Raw genomic sequence first — 16,029 nt, 5'->3', positions numbered from 1 at the left:
GACATGTGTTGTGAATTTGGCGCTATATGAATAAACTGAATTGAATTGAATCACGAGCTCCAGCACTACCATCCATGTTTACTTCCATAAACACGAAGCATGCTGGTGGCCTGTGACGTCATTGCGTCCTCTAGTGCGCATCTTAAGCTCCTCCTACTAGAGTACACTAAAGCCTTTGTGGGACACTTAAGATGTATGACTGCAGTTCACGCAGATCACAAACGCAAAGTCGCATATATTTGGAAATGTGAACAGCAACGCAAAAAAATCTGATTTCACAAATAAATCGGAAGTGAGCAAAAGGGGAACGCTGTTTTTCTTTTTTACATTGGGCCCTTGATTTTACACGGATGACGTCACACACACTCCGCTTTGTTTTAAAAAAAATATAAATATAAAATGTATAACGGCGGATGTCTGGGGGACAGTGATTGGCCTACATGTTCTGAATGCTGGCGTACCATAAAGAATAAATTATGAACAGTTTAGTTTGTGCCTTCAATTGTTGCCCACAGGAAGACGTTACTTGGATATAACCTAACGGAATATCTTCAGAACGGCTCCAAATCACACTAAACTCATATGGGTGAGTAGAACATGATGGAATAATGTAAAATCAAGGGGCCAATGTAAAAAAAAAAAAAAAAGTATTCCCCTTTAAGGCCTGCAATGTGAACGTAGCCTTAGAGCATTATATATATATATATATATAAAAAACATTTTGCATATAGGATACATTTTTTTTTTGTCTGTCAATGATCTATCCAGAAATACATAAGTGGAAACATTTTAGTTTCACCTGGTTTACTTTAGGAACCTGTTGCTATCCAATTATTAATCGAAAACATTATCGACAGATTATTCAAATTGCAAAATAATCTTTAGTTGCAGTCCTAGTATAGTCCCATGAAAAACAGTGAAAACCGGACTTTTTTTAATTTGCTTCACCTAGTAAATTTGGTCTAGAACCATCACTGCCCATACACAGAACAAGTCTGTTCCTTCACATCAGATAAATGTGAGAAGGTTTGGAAAGGAGAAGAAAATGTAGTTTTATAGTTGAATACAAAGAGCTTTAATACAATAGGTGGTCCTCACAAAGACATTGAAACATGCCGATGGGTTTAGCAGCAAAGCTTTAGATCATAAAAATAGGGGCCTTAAGATTAGAAAGTTCCAGAGTTTTGTATTGGCAAATTCTAAAGAATTAAAGATCAGCTGAGGAGGTATAAACAAGCCGGTTTTATTTCTGAGTCATATTAGCATGCCACGTTCACTGAGTAACAACAAAGAAAGCAGAAGATTGAGATAAACATTGTTGATGAAAAAAACCCAGAAAGAGTTTAAACAGGTTTGTAATCCAGCTTGGACTCCAGCTTCTTTGAGTCAGCCACTTTACGGACAGCTTTCATGAAGTCTTCTTGAGTGACGTACTCCCGGTCAGAGCGGATCGCAAACAGTCCTGAAAAAAAAACAGACAATTGGGCGTCAACCCCCTGATGAAGCAGCTGACTCAGCCGAGGGCGTCGGCCATGAATGTTACCTGCTTCAGTGCAGACGTTACGCAGGTCAGCTCCATTGAAACCATCAGACAGCTTCACGATGGCTTCAAAATCTGGGAACAAAAGACTCAAATCAAGACACAAGGACAGCGTTCAGACTGCAAAAGGGAACAAAAAAGAAAACAGTGAACAGATCAGACTCTACACCATTTGTTTAACTACAACCAATCACCTGTTTGGATTTTTAACCTTCTGTTTCTGTTTAATGTAATTAACAACTTTTCTTTCCAAAATCCCTTAAAAAAAAAAAAAAGAGGCTTTGAAGTTTCTAAATCAAGTCAAAAATGTATTATTATTATTATTTTTTTTTTTTTACTTTTACAGCACCATAAACACAGATGATGCCATTTCAATGTCTGTCAAAAATGTTTTACTCTTTCTCATAAAAGTCCTTCACTCCGTCTCCCCATGGCTGGTATTAATGAAAATAAGACTCATAAGCTTCTTTTCAACTGAAAATGGTGCATTAATTACAGGTGCTTGGCTCCAGGTACTTAGAGATTCACTTCCATACAGAAACCCCACATTCATATCTTCAGGTAACTCAGAGTACATGTCAGACTTAATAATATTACTTTAGCCATAGTTTCAAGGTGTTGCTTTATTGTATGTCTCGTACCATGTCTTTCGGTTGTGCTGTTCTTTTTTCATCTCGTTACAGGTGATGAAGCAGACTGAAAATGTTTTGTCATTATCTCCTTTCTGTCTCTTCTTTCTTTCATCTTTTATTTTTCTTTTTTCCTTTTCTTCTTCTGTTTTTCTGATCTATTTACATTGCAGTGTCCATATGAACTGTAAAACTCCCTGCATAATTATAATAAAATAATTTATATGCATGAAACAATTGTAGCTATATGGCAATTGCCATACTGCTACACTTGTGAAAGTAAAATCTGTTGGGCTATTTTTGGCATTAAGACAATTATTCTTATTGCCACATTGCCAGACGGGACACTGTAAAAAAAAAAAAGAAAAAAAAAGAAAAAGAAAATGGTGCATTAACCAGGATTTTCAAACATGGCTGCACCCGCTAACAATCTGCATTTAGCTCCCCTCCCATGGGTAAAAAAGCTGCTCTAACCCCTGGCTGGCAGCTGCGTGGCCTCTGTCCCCGACCGCTGCATGTCTGGTGACATCACCACGCTGCGTTAGCGTTGATGATGTCACAGGGCGACAGAAATCAGGAAAATAAACAATTGAGAGCAACATGGAAGGAAGCCAGGCGTAGTCAGTGTGTTTTATTGTTTCGCTCTATTATCTGTCTGAATCCCTCTCACCAGAGCTGCTCCATGTTTATCCAATGGAACCAGAGTGTGCTAATAGTTCGTACGTTGTGTTGAGTACGATGCTTGCTACCATTATATTTTTGTTTGGCACTACTTTGTGGAGTGGAGGGCTACATGTTTATAAGTGCAAAAAGGCAGAGCCTCCTTGTTCTCTGTGTTCAGCGAGAGCGGGCAGCGTGTCTACCAGTCAACTTAAAAGTAATGTCTCCAGTCTCTTATTTATCTCATAAGTGAGTTAACATCTACACAAAAGATGCGTTCAGACGGTGCAGATGATGGTGAAGTGTCCAGTGGCTCCCATGGGAGCGGTAGGAGATCCACTGCTGAAGAATCAACATGTTGCATTTAATGACATCATGTAATTTAGCGGGTCTGGTGCTCCCACAGCATGCCGATCAGAGCCGAGGCGATTTTTAACACGGCTGGCTTGCTGAATTGTTCCCGGTTTTAAATGGTTTTCACTGCCAGTGGGAAAGGGGCAGTTTTCCAACATGTCTTTCTCCAATGTGTCCTTGTGACATCATTTCCGTGCATATCAGAGACTACAAATACCTGAGAGCTCTACTCGAAGCAGGCGACATGTTGATTTGTTCGGCGCTGTTTAGTTTTTAGAAAACAGCTGTAGTCGTAATAGCACAGAATAAAAAACGTTCCATCATTTTCTACCATTTTTTTTTTGTTATTTTTGATATTTTTGGAGAGCTGCAGCCAGATTCTGTTGCCCAATGATCCATTCTGTTTGTCCTGTTTAAAAAATTCACTTTTCAATGACAATGTTGGCTTTACAACTGTGTTGTTTTATGTCACTGATAGTTTTGTAGGGCTAAAGTCTCTACATGTAACGGCTTAGGAGAGACAGCGGTTTGAAAATATGTGGGTTAGGATTCGCAGATGATTTTAGAAAACTCTCCCATTGCATGTGAGGGTATGAGGACTTAAATTGCTCTGGGGCTCAAAAGCTACAAATCCCAAACCAATGGGGGTGAAACTTCCTGCATCCAGACAAAAATTCCTGTTTTGATGTATAGTTTGCCTGGATTGAGTATAAATTGATTAAGAATAATTAGTTTGGCATGTGTAAAAGGTTACGCCAGAGAGGCAGACTGTAGCCCAGCTGTATGACCAGCAGGAACGCGTTCCTCACTATCAGACTCACTGTATGGCCATGAGATATTATGCAATCAGCAGCTTGATGTAGACCGCCAGGGATGCAGAGCCACTTGCCTGAACACTGTCAATAAAAGAAGGATTTTATGCCATCCCAGGTGAGTCAATACCTGGATTTCTGGGAAATTAAAATTTTCATTGCATTGTAAAAATCAGGCTGTTAAACATACAAGTTGGCCAATATATACAGATATATTTATTGTTTGCTGTAACAGTGCGAACGAGGAAGATAATGTTAAACCAAGGTTGCTCTGAAAAAAAAGAGGTTCTGACAGCTCAGATATTTGACATTTACGTTAACACAGCAGACTGAAGTCACCCAATTCTGAGTTTTTTTACCCATATGTGATCTGGATCTGCTCTTTTCATGAAAGTCTGAACAACACAGATCTGATTCTTGCCAATGCGCTGCAGGCCACTTGGCTCTGTGGTCCTGAATTCGATACGCATCTGATCATTTCAAATGTGACCCGTGTCTGAACAGCCAGGTCGTTTTTAGCCGACCTATACCCCATTAACACTCAACAAAGGTCCTAATTCTGAGTCTCGCTATGCAGAAGCAGGGAGAAAAGCAACTATGGCAGAGTTCATGGTGTTCTGCAGTGTTTATTTTTGAAAAAAGCTTTAAAACTTTCATCTAAGTTTGCTCACGTATAAATCAGAGGTAATAACATTTACGATCACGGTTCCACTTGAAAATATTCTGTAATAAATTTGTATCAAACAAATATTTATTTTCTAATGAAATGGCTCCTAAAACCCTCTGGGCTTCAGAGGTTTAACAATTCTAAAGCTCAAAGGTACCAACCTATTTCGCCGTGCTTGGTGATGGGACTGGAGTGGATTTTAAGGATGTCCAGTCGAGCCTGTTCATTAGGCAGCTCAATGTCTAAAGAGAAGAAAAGCCTGAATGCTGAAAATGTAACAGACATAGAAATGTGAGACAAAGAGAAGAGGAGATGCTCACGAATTTTCCGATCCAGTCTACCAGGTCGCAGCAGGGCGGGGTCTAGGGTGTCTGGCCTGTTGGTGGCCATGATCATCTTGACTCTGTGGAGGGTGTCAAAGCCGTCCATCTGGTTCAGCAGCTGAATCAACAAATGACAGAGGTCATCATCTGCATAAAGCTATAATAATCACCATTTTAAATGAAAAACAGAAACATCCGTCTCTATGCTAAAAACATGTGGGCTCTAAATGGGTCAAATGATTCCAAACATCCTCAGGGCTTAAAGCAAATCATTAAAATAAAATCAAACCCTGTTCCTGAACTTTCTTAGAGAAGGCTGGGGTTGTTAAAGGGGAGCTAAAGGGAAAGTTTGGCCATTCTTCTGTTAAATAAAGGATAGTCATTTATTCATTATCATAAAACTATTTGTACAGCAGTTCTATTTACAAATAGCAATGTATGCTGCTGATAATAAAGGGCTGGGTATTAGCAAAGACTTCAGAGTATACAGTGATACTGGGACACTGCAATGTACTGCCATATTCTAAGCACTTTGAAAAAATGTAAATTGCAGCTTGAAATAAAAGTTGTACCATGTTCCTAGATAGGATGGCTGAAATGCTCTTCCTCCATGTCCCATTTGTTAAACTTGGCCAGGTTTCGATTATAAAACAATTTACAATTATCTCCAAAACAGATATTTCTCAATTGTGAAATAAGAATTGCTGTGCAAATAATAATAATGTTCTTAAAAACAAGTTCTTCAGTTCACGCCCATCGCCCTATGCAGTTTCTGCAGGCTTTATAAATGTTGCTACTCTTGCTAATGTTTACAAGCAATTATTCACGGCCATCTTGGTTGCATCCTGTAACCAGTCACCCTGCAACCAGTAATCAAATAACACCCCTTTCTGTGGAAGCAGAAACAATCAAGTTAAATTTTATATTTCATTGCTCTGGTGACCAGGACATATTTAACTGCATATTAGAAAGTACCTCCATCAGAGTTCTCTGGATCTCTCTGTCAGCAGAGGTTCCTTCAGAGAAACGTCGACCACCTACAGAACATGGAAGAACAACAATTATTCAACGGTACTTCATCGAATAGAGACAGAGTGAGATGAAAAACTTTAGAAGTCCTCTGAAGCATTCTGAAATCTACACAAGAACAGAAGCTTCTCCACTAAAATAAAGAGATCTAAAATTACAGAGGTAACTCTACAGAATAAACTACAAACTAAAATGGAGAGAAAAATGTCAGCAATTGTCATTTTAGACAGTGACATGAAAAATAACAATGTATTACAGAGTTCTATATTTTTTTCAGCTTTTTGTCATTTCCTGTCTGTCTGGATTACTGAGGACATTTCAGTGCCTCAGTAATCACAGGTCGTTAAACATCACAGGAGAACGTAGAGCTGGGTTTGCTTAGTCACAAACTTCACTGGTCAGACTCCCTAACAAACATGATGCTCTGGTGCCTCCCATCTTCCTCCTCTCTGGGTTTCCTGTCATTAAAGCGCGGTACCACCGCGGTTACTGAAGCAGACTATAGCATCTCAGCATCAGCAGGGATAAAGTGCCACTTCATTAAACTATTGTACTGATGAAGCGTTTCCATGGGAATTTGTTGGGAAATCCTTTAGCTGTGATGTTTTAAGAGCAGCTTGGTCAAAGCGCTACTGCAGCTCGGCTCGTCGCATTTTGTAAATTTTCTTTAAACCTTTTTTTTTTATCTACTTAAAAGGAAGGCACCTTTTATTTTTTGGGCAGAGTTTCGATGTGTCTTACACTGGGTGGCATACAAAGGGTGACAAGGGGCAATCAGGAATCGTATGGCTTGAAATTTATTCGACCCTCACCAGGACATTCTGAGAGTATCCTGCAATTGAAGCAGAGCCTGTGGAAACAAGGGAATAATTCTTCTTCTCTGAACTGACTTACAGCACCATCTCCCTACGTCTGATTTGCGGATCTTAGTTTTACAATGGGAGCAGTTAGTTTGCATCTGAACATAGGGTGATAGAGAGAAGGTGAGCCGTGAAAGCTGTGGCTTCATCGTACAGTTAGACCTCCAGCTGAGTGCAGCGATTGAACCTCATGGTCCATGAGAAGCTGATGAACCCAGCTATTCTGATGCCAGTGGTTTTGTTTTGCTTTCAAAAGTAAATAAAAGACCTACAGTTGCTCCATAGAATCCATGTCCTCCATATTTTCTAGGAAATTGTCTCTCAGTTTCTACTCTGCGGATCTGAGATCGGTCTGAAGGGCTTTAATTATCCTCCTCCCCCTTATTATGTCCCCTACCCTACATGCAACAGGGATTTGGACATCACTACCCGCACAGAAACAAGCAAAATGCAGGGATTGGGATTAACCAAGACATTCAAATTTGTAAAGAAGAACATGTTTCAGATCTGTGATGTCACCTCCAGGGCTTGTTGGATTGAGCTTTATTACTCACCGATGGCATCAATCTCATCCATAAAGATGATGCATGGCTGGTGGTCTCTGGCATAGTTGAACATCTCTCTAATGAGCCTTGCACTCTCACCGATGTACTTGTCCACAATGGAGCTAGACACGACCTGTAGGGGGCGAAAACATGTTGAAATGACAAAGAATGACGATTCACTGCAGGAAGAACCGACCCCCACCTTCAGAAAGTTACAGTCCAGCTGACTGGCCACCGCTCTGGCAAGAAGAGTCTTCCCTGTGCCTGTTTGACAATAAAACAGCCATCATTATCAAGACTCATTTATAAAACAGTCTATACCATACAGCGCAATGATTAATCCATCCAAGAGGATCCCTAATCCTACAGATTTTCCACCCAATAAATTAGGAAGTATGAGGAATGAATGTTTCTACCTGGAGGCCCATACAGCAGGCAACCTTTGGGGGGAATAATGCCAACTCTCTGGAAGAGTTCAGGGTTCGTCAGAGGAAGTTCAATCACCTGCCATTCAAAAATAAGAGTAAATGTGTGATTAGTCTATGAAACCACCCTTTGGCTCCTTATGCTATGTTCACACCTAAAGCAACGGGAGCAGCCAAAACGTGCGTGCTGCTTCATTTTTGATGATTGTACAAGTTTAGTTCTGTGTAAAAGTGGGTCTGATGCGCTTTGGGCGGGGCTACCCTATTCTTTCTTTGCCTGCAACAATGGCTGCTATATTTGCTGTGATCAGCGGGTAAAAGCTTGTGTTAATATGTTTTGAAGTGAGAAGGTCCACCTAAAAAACGTAATCTATGCAGTCAGTTAATCCAGATTACCCTCCTGCATTCAAATATTATTTCGCCGTCAGAGCCGCTCCGTCCCCCACATACCGGCGGCGGGTCACTATGGGAAACCCATTCAACAGCAGCCTCTGGCCCGGTCGCCTCTTTGCGGTTGGCCGTGGCGGCTGGAAGGTGTTTTTCATGTACGTAATCCAAACTCCAGGAACCAGGATAATAAAAGCGAGCATGTTTTGCCGGCAGTTTAGGCATTAATCTGTTTCAGAGGAGTAATCATGGCGCTCTGCATCAGCAGTGTGTCTCCCTGCCAGCTCCTAGATCAGCTTCTCTGATTGGCAGTGATGGGAGTAACGGCATTGAAAGTAATGGGGTTACTAACGCCGCTACCTTTTTTTAGTAACGAGTAATCTAACTAATTACTCTGACTGTAACTATAACGCAGTTACCATTGCCGACACCCCGTTACTGCGCGTTACTCAGGTCGCACAATGAACCTTTTTATTGATAGGACTCTTGGGGGCCTTGTCATGAGAGAGGGTAGGATGGAGAGTGAGGAGGACTCCAGCAGCAAAACAGCTTTTTCTAGATGGAAATACTGGTGTTACGTCGAGCTGCGTTTCCCCGTCACATACGGTTTCCCCTGCATCTCCGCACAGCGCAGGCGGCATGATTCACCGCGCAAGCGACAGGAAACGCGCATGCTCGCTAAAGGCACGTAACAGCCGCCCTGTGCTCGCGCCACAGGAGAACTATGGAGAGTGTGAAGGATCAAATGTTAGTCTTTGTGTACAAAGGGAGAGAAATATGGATGAATGGATGTTGCAGTATCTATAACAATCCAAACACACAGGCTTTCAGAATTAGACATCCCCAGTTATTCATTTCATACACTCACCAGATCTCCGCCCTGTTAAAAAACTTCACACCTATGAGTAGAGGTAATGCAGCCTGATGATATTTACAACGCATCAGATACCGTTCCCCCCATGTTAAGCAGGGGAACGCTATCTGACGGGGTTTATAGGCCCGTCAGATAGCGTTCCCCTCTGATGTCATTTACGTTGAGTGGCAATAAATGCTAAACTCTCTGCAGGTACTTGTCTTTGTCGTCCGCTCCATTCAGCTGGCTTTAGAAACACGGCGAGAAGGTGGGGGCTGGGTGGTGAGGGTTACAGGGGCGAGAAACGCAAAAGTAAAACAGTTACTTTTGCTAGTAACTAGTTACTTTTATTGTGGAGCAACTCAGTTACTTTTTGGGAGAAGTAACTAGTAACTATAATTACTTTTTCAAAGTAACGTGCCCAACAGTGTTGATTGGTTGATGTGGGCGTCCAGCAGCAAAAGTTTAATATTTCCAACTGCTTTGGCAGCGCATCAGTTGCTCAGCTGCTCAAAACGCGCTGCGGGACGTTTTGCTGCGCCTTGATGCACGTCAACCGTTGATTTTGCATGTAAATTAGCTGCCCCTGCTGCTTTAGGTCTGAACGTAGCATTACAGCTTCTTTTCAGTTTAAAGTAGTAATGTAGAATTTCAAAACGCAATCCAGCAACAGTCTACAAAAAACCAATCAGCAGGGCACAGATTTTACCAAGGTGATTTTTATTTATTTTACCCAATGTTTGATTTTCTTAACACCTACCCTGTTGATCCTGGATAGCTGTCCTGGTTTATACCTTAGAAACAGAAGGACGGCTGCAACTAATGATTATGTCACCAATCGATTAGTTGCAGGAGAAATAAAGGAGAATTTTTACAGAATCAAACCAGGTGAAGCTATAATTTTCTGGGTAGAGAATATTGAAGGACAATTTCTTTTTTATTTTAAATACAAAATGATAATTTTCTATATTTTTAAAATATTGCTATAATTCATGCTCTAAATGGGTGGTTCTGTCAGTTAAAGGCCTGTTTTACAGTCTCTAAGCTCCAGCTAATTAATCGATTACTGAATTTTTGGATGATTATTTCAGTAATTGATTAATCCGATGAATTGTTTCTGCCCTACTCTCGGTTAATCGTTAACTGGAGTAAAGAGACTAAATTGTGCTGACAGTGCGACAGAGCAGGAACTATACCAAGATTTTAAAGAAATGTATAAACATTTTTCATTTAAAGATAAAAAAAACATTTTTGTCCGTCAATATGCTCTATCCAGAACTCCTCAAGAAGAAAGGTTTTAAGTTTCACCTGATTTTATCTTTTCATTGCAACCGCCTGTTCACCAAGCAACCCCTCTACTAATAATGTCTTAAATCTGGATTTCAAGTTTTAATACCCCACAGTGATCGATAAGGAGAGAAAAATAAGAGGATTTATTTTTTTTCTGTGGCAGATCCTTTCAGACATCTTTTCATCTGCTTAAACTTCAGAGACAATTTTTTACAAAGAGTAAAATGTATATCCGATGCTCAGTCAGAGGTATCCTCTACCATCAAAGGGACATCAGAGCGGATGAAGGGAAGAGATGACAGAAAGCAGATCCCACCTCTCTCAGCTCCCGGATTTGTTCAGACAACCCTCCGATTTCAGAGTAGGAGACGCTGCCTGGATCCTCGTGGGACATGTTGTAGACTAGAGGATCCACTTCTCTGGGAAGGTACCTGACATGGTAGACCAATCCATTACAAAATGACAGAGGCAGTTAAAGGGAGGAAAAACATTACCTTCCAAATACATAAGATATCAAAGTCATTCTAAGACTGAACAATAATTATGGTAGAGACTTCATTGACAAAAGATAGTCAAAAAGCAGCAAAAACCCCTTACAGAAAATGATGAGTATATTAACACTAGAAATCCCACAGATACGAGAATTTTCGTCAGCCTCCAGTCCCCCTAACAGTACTCCACAACTCATGAATCCCTTCTCAGATGTAAACGACCCATTAGCGCTGTGGCTGGAGAAACATTCCACCCCTTCATTTTGGGTTTCAGCTAAAGGCCCCGTCCACACGAAGTCAAAACGAACACGAAAGCTAATATTTTCCAGAACGTTTGTCGTAAAGACGGAGACGTAAAATAAATGTGAGCGTCCACACGAACGCATGAAAACGCTGCAAAATGTATGCCAGGCCTGTAAGTGGCGCTGTGGTGCCAAAGCAAAAATAGGCGACGAAATGTTGGGCATGCGCACTAATATTTATACATGGTTGCCCTGCGGGTCTATTTTCGTGGTTCAGTCAAATTCAGGTGCTGAACTATGTCGTGGATATTGCTCTGTTCTTCCTGGAGATATTCCAGAAGAAGAAGATTCTGTTGTAAGCCCGACAGCAGGGTGAGTAGCATGAGCAGCAACCATTCAACACAGTACGGCGCCATTGTTGTTGACTCATGGCTGAAAAAAAAAAAAAAAAAATGTGGTTAGAGCTTAAAGATGCAAACGCGAAAACGGCGTTTCAAAATCTTCCCACTCTGAAGGCTGAATTAAAAAAAGATCGTTTACAGACCCCCGAAACGCCGGCTTCGTATGGATGAGAGGCTGGTTTGGTGAAAAATTTGTGCGTTTAGGCCAGGGTTTGACTTCGTGTGGACGGGGCCTAAGTCTCTCTGTTTTAGACTGGAGGGGTGGGGGGGAATTCATATTTGTAATTAAATAACTAGGTCTACGTCATCAATGTCGCCAACACTGCAATGATTTCAGCGCAGCCGCCAGCGCAGCGATCAGACGATAACTGATCTGTACAATGAAAATAGCTGCATGAGCAGGAACGCTGTAGAAGGCAACAATGTTTATACAATATTGACCATTTATGCAATAATGACCATTATTTATTTGCAATCTCTCCTCCTCTGCAGACAGCATCGTGAAACTGCAGTAAAGTTGGCAATATATGCACAGATTCGGCTTTTCCGGATAAATAACTCATCTGCAGATTATTTACTACTACACTAAGTGATGGAGCCGATCAAGGGAGCCCAGAGAAATCGGTCTGATGGGGATGCAGATGCTGTCCCAAGATAAATATGATCCAACAAAAGATCTTTAAACTGATTGATGCTGAGTTTATCCTTACTTTTCCAATTCATGAGGATAGTTTTCTTTGCGATACATAATGCAGTGAAAGCCATGAAAACTGTTTTTTTTTTCCAGAGAGCTTCCCTCAAAGTCACCCAGCTAGCAAACTGAAGGGGAAAGTGAGATTTTACAACCTGTGGCACAGGCAGTGATAGGTCCTTACACACATGTACCCAGAACCTCTGAACCGGCGTGCATAACCATAACGCGTGAATATAATTATCAAGTTGATTTTACTTCTTACGGAGGATGACCTGCCCCCAAACCGTCTAGAACTGTAAATTTACAGTCATATGTTTATATATATATTTTTAAAACATGAGTGCCACTTGATATTAGAGCTAATAAACGGCAAATCTGAAATTATGATATTACTGCACATTTCCTGTTCTGTGTCTATCCAGGGCTCATCTAAGGGATTATGTTTTATCCATTTAGAGATGTATTGTAATCTATTTGCTAAGTAGTAGTGTTGGAAGTTAGGTAAATCTAGTCCCCCTGTCTTTAGTTTTCTGTCATGTCTTTAAGCTGATATGAGGGGGTTTGTCCTTCCAAAGAAATTTAGAGATAGAAGAATCTAGAGATGTAAACCAGTCAGATGATGGTTTATTTGGGGTCATTGAAAATAGGTAGTTAATTGTAGGTGAGACCATCATCTTAATTGAGGCTACCCTACCCATAAGGGAGATCGGAAGCAATTTCCATCTTTCTAGGTCCTCTTCTATTTTTTTTTTTTTTTTTTTAAAGAGGGATGTGGTTGAGTTTTGGTAACTCAGCTAGTTTAGATGACACAGTAATTCCCAAATATTTGATATTTCCTGATTGCAATTGTAGACCTGAGGAAGCAATTAATGGGCACTACTATAGATTTAGACCAATTTATGGAGTAATCTGAGACTTTTGGGAAAGATTCTAGTAATCTACCGTATTTTCACGACTATAAGGCGCATATAAACGTCTTTTTCTCCCTCAAAATGTGCGGCGCGCTCTGTGTGTGTTGTTACTGCAGACGTTGAGAACGCCATGAGAACGTTAAAGGGGGAGGTGTGGGTGTGGATTGGCTGCCACGCAAATGGACAGAAACTGCCGCCTATGGGGATTTTAAAGAGAAAGACTTTGCCTAAAGAGACTTTTCCAGCTGGAGTCGTTATTAAGGCAAATGAAAAGGGCTGGATGGATGAGATGATGAAAGAGTGGCTGAGGCAGGTGTATGTAAGGAGACCAGGTGTTTTTTTCCACGCATCACCATCGCTGTTAATCTGTGACTCCATGCGTGCCCGTCTCACAGCCGATGTGAAAAACATGGTGAAACAAATGAACACTGTGCTCGCCGTTATCCCGTCTAACAAAGGAACTTCAACCGCTCGACATCGGTGTGAACCAGCCGTTCAAAGTAAGGCTGCGAGCGGCGTAGGAGTGATGGATGACAGACGGAGACCACAGTTTCACGAAAAGTAGAAGGCAGCAAGTTACACCACCGTTTGCGGATGGATTGTAGATGCTTGGGCTAACGTGTCTGCCGGCACTGTTGTTCGAGCTGGCATTATTTCTGAGGAGCCGCACGGCACGGAAAGTGACTCTGACAGCGAAGAAGGGGAAATTGGCATGTCTGATTTAGCGCAGCTGTTTAATTCAGAAACAGAGGATGATGACTTTGATGGGTTTGATTAATACTTTGCAATAAATAAATGAATAAAGCACAATCATACTCAGTTTTGCCCCCGCTCTATTTTTAAATACGCAGTAGAGGTATTTAAACGTAGTACAGGACATGTACCGGTATATAAAACCCGCGCCCTATAGTCCGGTGCACCTTATGTGTGTGTTAAATACAGTAATGGCACACATAACTGAGACTGCGCCTTTTAGTACGGTGCGCCTTATGGTCATGAAAATACGGTAATCACTTGAGAGAGGCAAGTGTTTGAGTGCTGGAGATAAAGTAATACGTCATCTGCGTAAAGACTAATTTTATGCTCTATTTTCATGCCTTTTATACGTTTAATCACATTCGTTTGTCTGATTGTAGGAGCTAGAGGCTCAATAAAAATAGCAAAAAGTGAGGGGGAAAGCGGGCATCCCTGTCTGGTGCCCATCTGCAGACACAAGCTGGAAAATGTTTGATCATTTGTCCTGACACAGGCTGTTGGGAAGCTGTATAAGATTTTTAACCAATTTATAAAGGAATTGCCAAAACCAAAGTTATGTAGAGTAGCAAATAATAGTTTCCAGTTTACTCTATCGAATGCTTTTTCTGAGACTAAAGAAAATATGTAGGATTTAAGAATTTTACTGTAGGAATAATTTATCAAATTAAGCAGTCTGCGTATGTTAGCAGCTGACTGCCTTCCTTTAATGAAACCAGTTTGATCTGGGTGGGTTACGAGAGGAGTGACTTTATCTAATCCTTTTGCTAAAGCTTTACAGATTATTTTAATATCCACATTAATTAAGGATATGGGACGATAGCTGGTCGGAAACATAGGATCTTTACCTGGCTTAAGCAGGAGACTAATGGTGGCAGAATTGGAAACTGGAAATTTGCCATTATCTTGAGTTTCCTGCAGCATTCTGTGGATTGTTGGGGCCAGAATGTTCCAGAACTCTTTATAGAACTCAGTAGGGAACCCGTCTGGACCTGGCGCTTTATTGTTTGGCATGCTTTTTAATGCTTCCTGAACTTCAGCTGATGGCAGCGGTGAGTCCAGGTTTAATCTTTGACTCTCTGATAATTAAGGAAATTTTATTTTATCCAGAAGTCGCTTGATATAATTATCTGATGGATTTAACTGTGATGTGTGTAAAGATTTAAAGAAATCTCAGAAGGCATTGTTAATACTCTCCAGATCCTGTAATGTATTACCAATTGAGTATGTAAAATCTAACCAATTGATCTTTAGCTTCACTAAACTTTATAGTTTGATGGCTTGGATCAGACGTAGGGATTTGGTTTTTGTTTGACTAAAAATGAGCCAACCTGTTCTGGTTCAGGGCCCTAAAGGTGAAGGTTACCCTCTCTACATTAGGAAAATAATGAAATAATCTGATAAAAATCTAATAATCTGTGAAATATTCAGAGTTTTTGCTTTATAAGGGACCCCCAGTAAAAAGCAATCACCAAACGATGTCTTATACAGATAACAGGGATACAGATATATGGTCCAGTTTGAACACATCCCTGTGAGCACTACATGTCCCTGACACTGAGCCTACCTGATTATACCTACCTCATTATAGTGAGAGTCGTCATGTCCAAAGCCACTCTGGTTCCTGGCTTCAGCTGGGATTTGTCCAACTGGAAAGAGATTAAAGGAGTAATTTTTCAATCATGGTTCATTGAGCCTTCCACAGGATGTCTAGACCATCCCATTACCTTATTTAATGTCCTGGGTGGGACTGTTACATTTGGACCTACTTGCTAAGAAGTTTTTCACATGTTAAACTATCATCAATGGGATTAAAGGTTATTTTACCCAACTACTCACCTAATGTTATCTAAACTGATTAAAGATCTTACAGCCTCTACTGGAGAGCAGCCAACCTCTCTCCATCCACCATGATGAGGGGTTAAATTGGTCACATTTAGCATGACATAAATGGGACTAACATTAAGCTACGTTTAGACCGCAAGCAGCAGAGGCAGCTGGTTTAAATGCAAAGTCAATGGTTGACGTACATAAAGGCGCAGCAAAAGGTACCGCACGCTCATCTTGTTGCATCTGAGCATATACACTATATTGCCAAAAGTATTTGCTCACCTGCCTTGACTCACCTATGAGCTCAAGTGACATCCCGTTCCTAATCCATAG

The 16,029-nt window shown here is 40.9% G+C and overlaps 1 protein-coding gene across 1 annotated transcript in view; it reads right to left on the bottom strand.

The window, feature by feature from the left end:
• Positions 1-1,081: 1,081 nt before the first annotated feature.
• psmc6 (proteasome 26S subunit, ATPase 6) overlaps positions 1,082-16,029 on the bottom strand; it is a 22,709-nt gene continuing 7,761 nt past the window's right edge. Inside the window, exons 5-14 of the mRNA XM_015390630.1 lie at positions 15,448-15,515; positions 10,691-10,805; positions 7,836-7,923; positions 7,622-7,683; positions 7,429-7,552; positions 5,961-6,022; positions 4,983-5,103; positions 4,824-4,904; positions 1,544-1,615; positions 1,082-1,462 (exon numbers count right to left, since the gene is read on the bottom strand). Coding sequence (XP_015246116.1) covers positions 1,344-1,462; positions 1,544-1,615; positions 4,824-4,904; positions 4,983-5,103; positions 5,961-6,022; positions 7,429-7,552; positions 7,622-7,683; positions 7,836-7,923; positions 10,691-10,805; positions 15,448-15,515 — 912 coding nt within the window. The 3' untranslated portion in view covers positions 1,082-1,343. The remainder of the gene's footprint in view (positions 1,463-1,543; positions 1,616-4,823; positions 4,905-4,982; positions 5,104-5,960; positions 6,023-7,428; positions 7,553-7,621; positions 7,684-7,835; positions 7,924-10,690; positions 10,806-15,447; positions 15,516-16,029) is intronic.

Source organism: Cyprinodon variegatus, unplaced genomic scaffold (genome assembly GCF_000732505.1).
Source record: "Cyprinodon variegatus isolate N-32 unplaced genomic scaffold, C_variegatus-1.0 Scaffold506, whole genome shotgun sequence".
NCBI lineage: Eukaryota > Metazoa > Chordata > Actinopteri > Cyprinodontiformes > Cyprinodontidae > Cyprinodon > Cyprinodon variegatus.
Note: the sequence above shows the minus strand (reverse complement) of the source record. Positions and strands in the feature narration are given on the sequence as shown.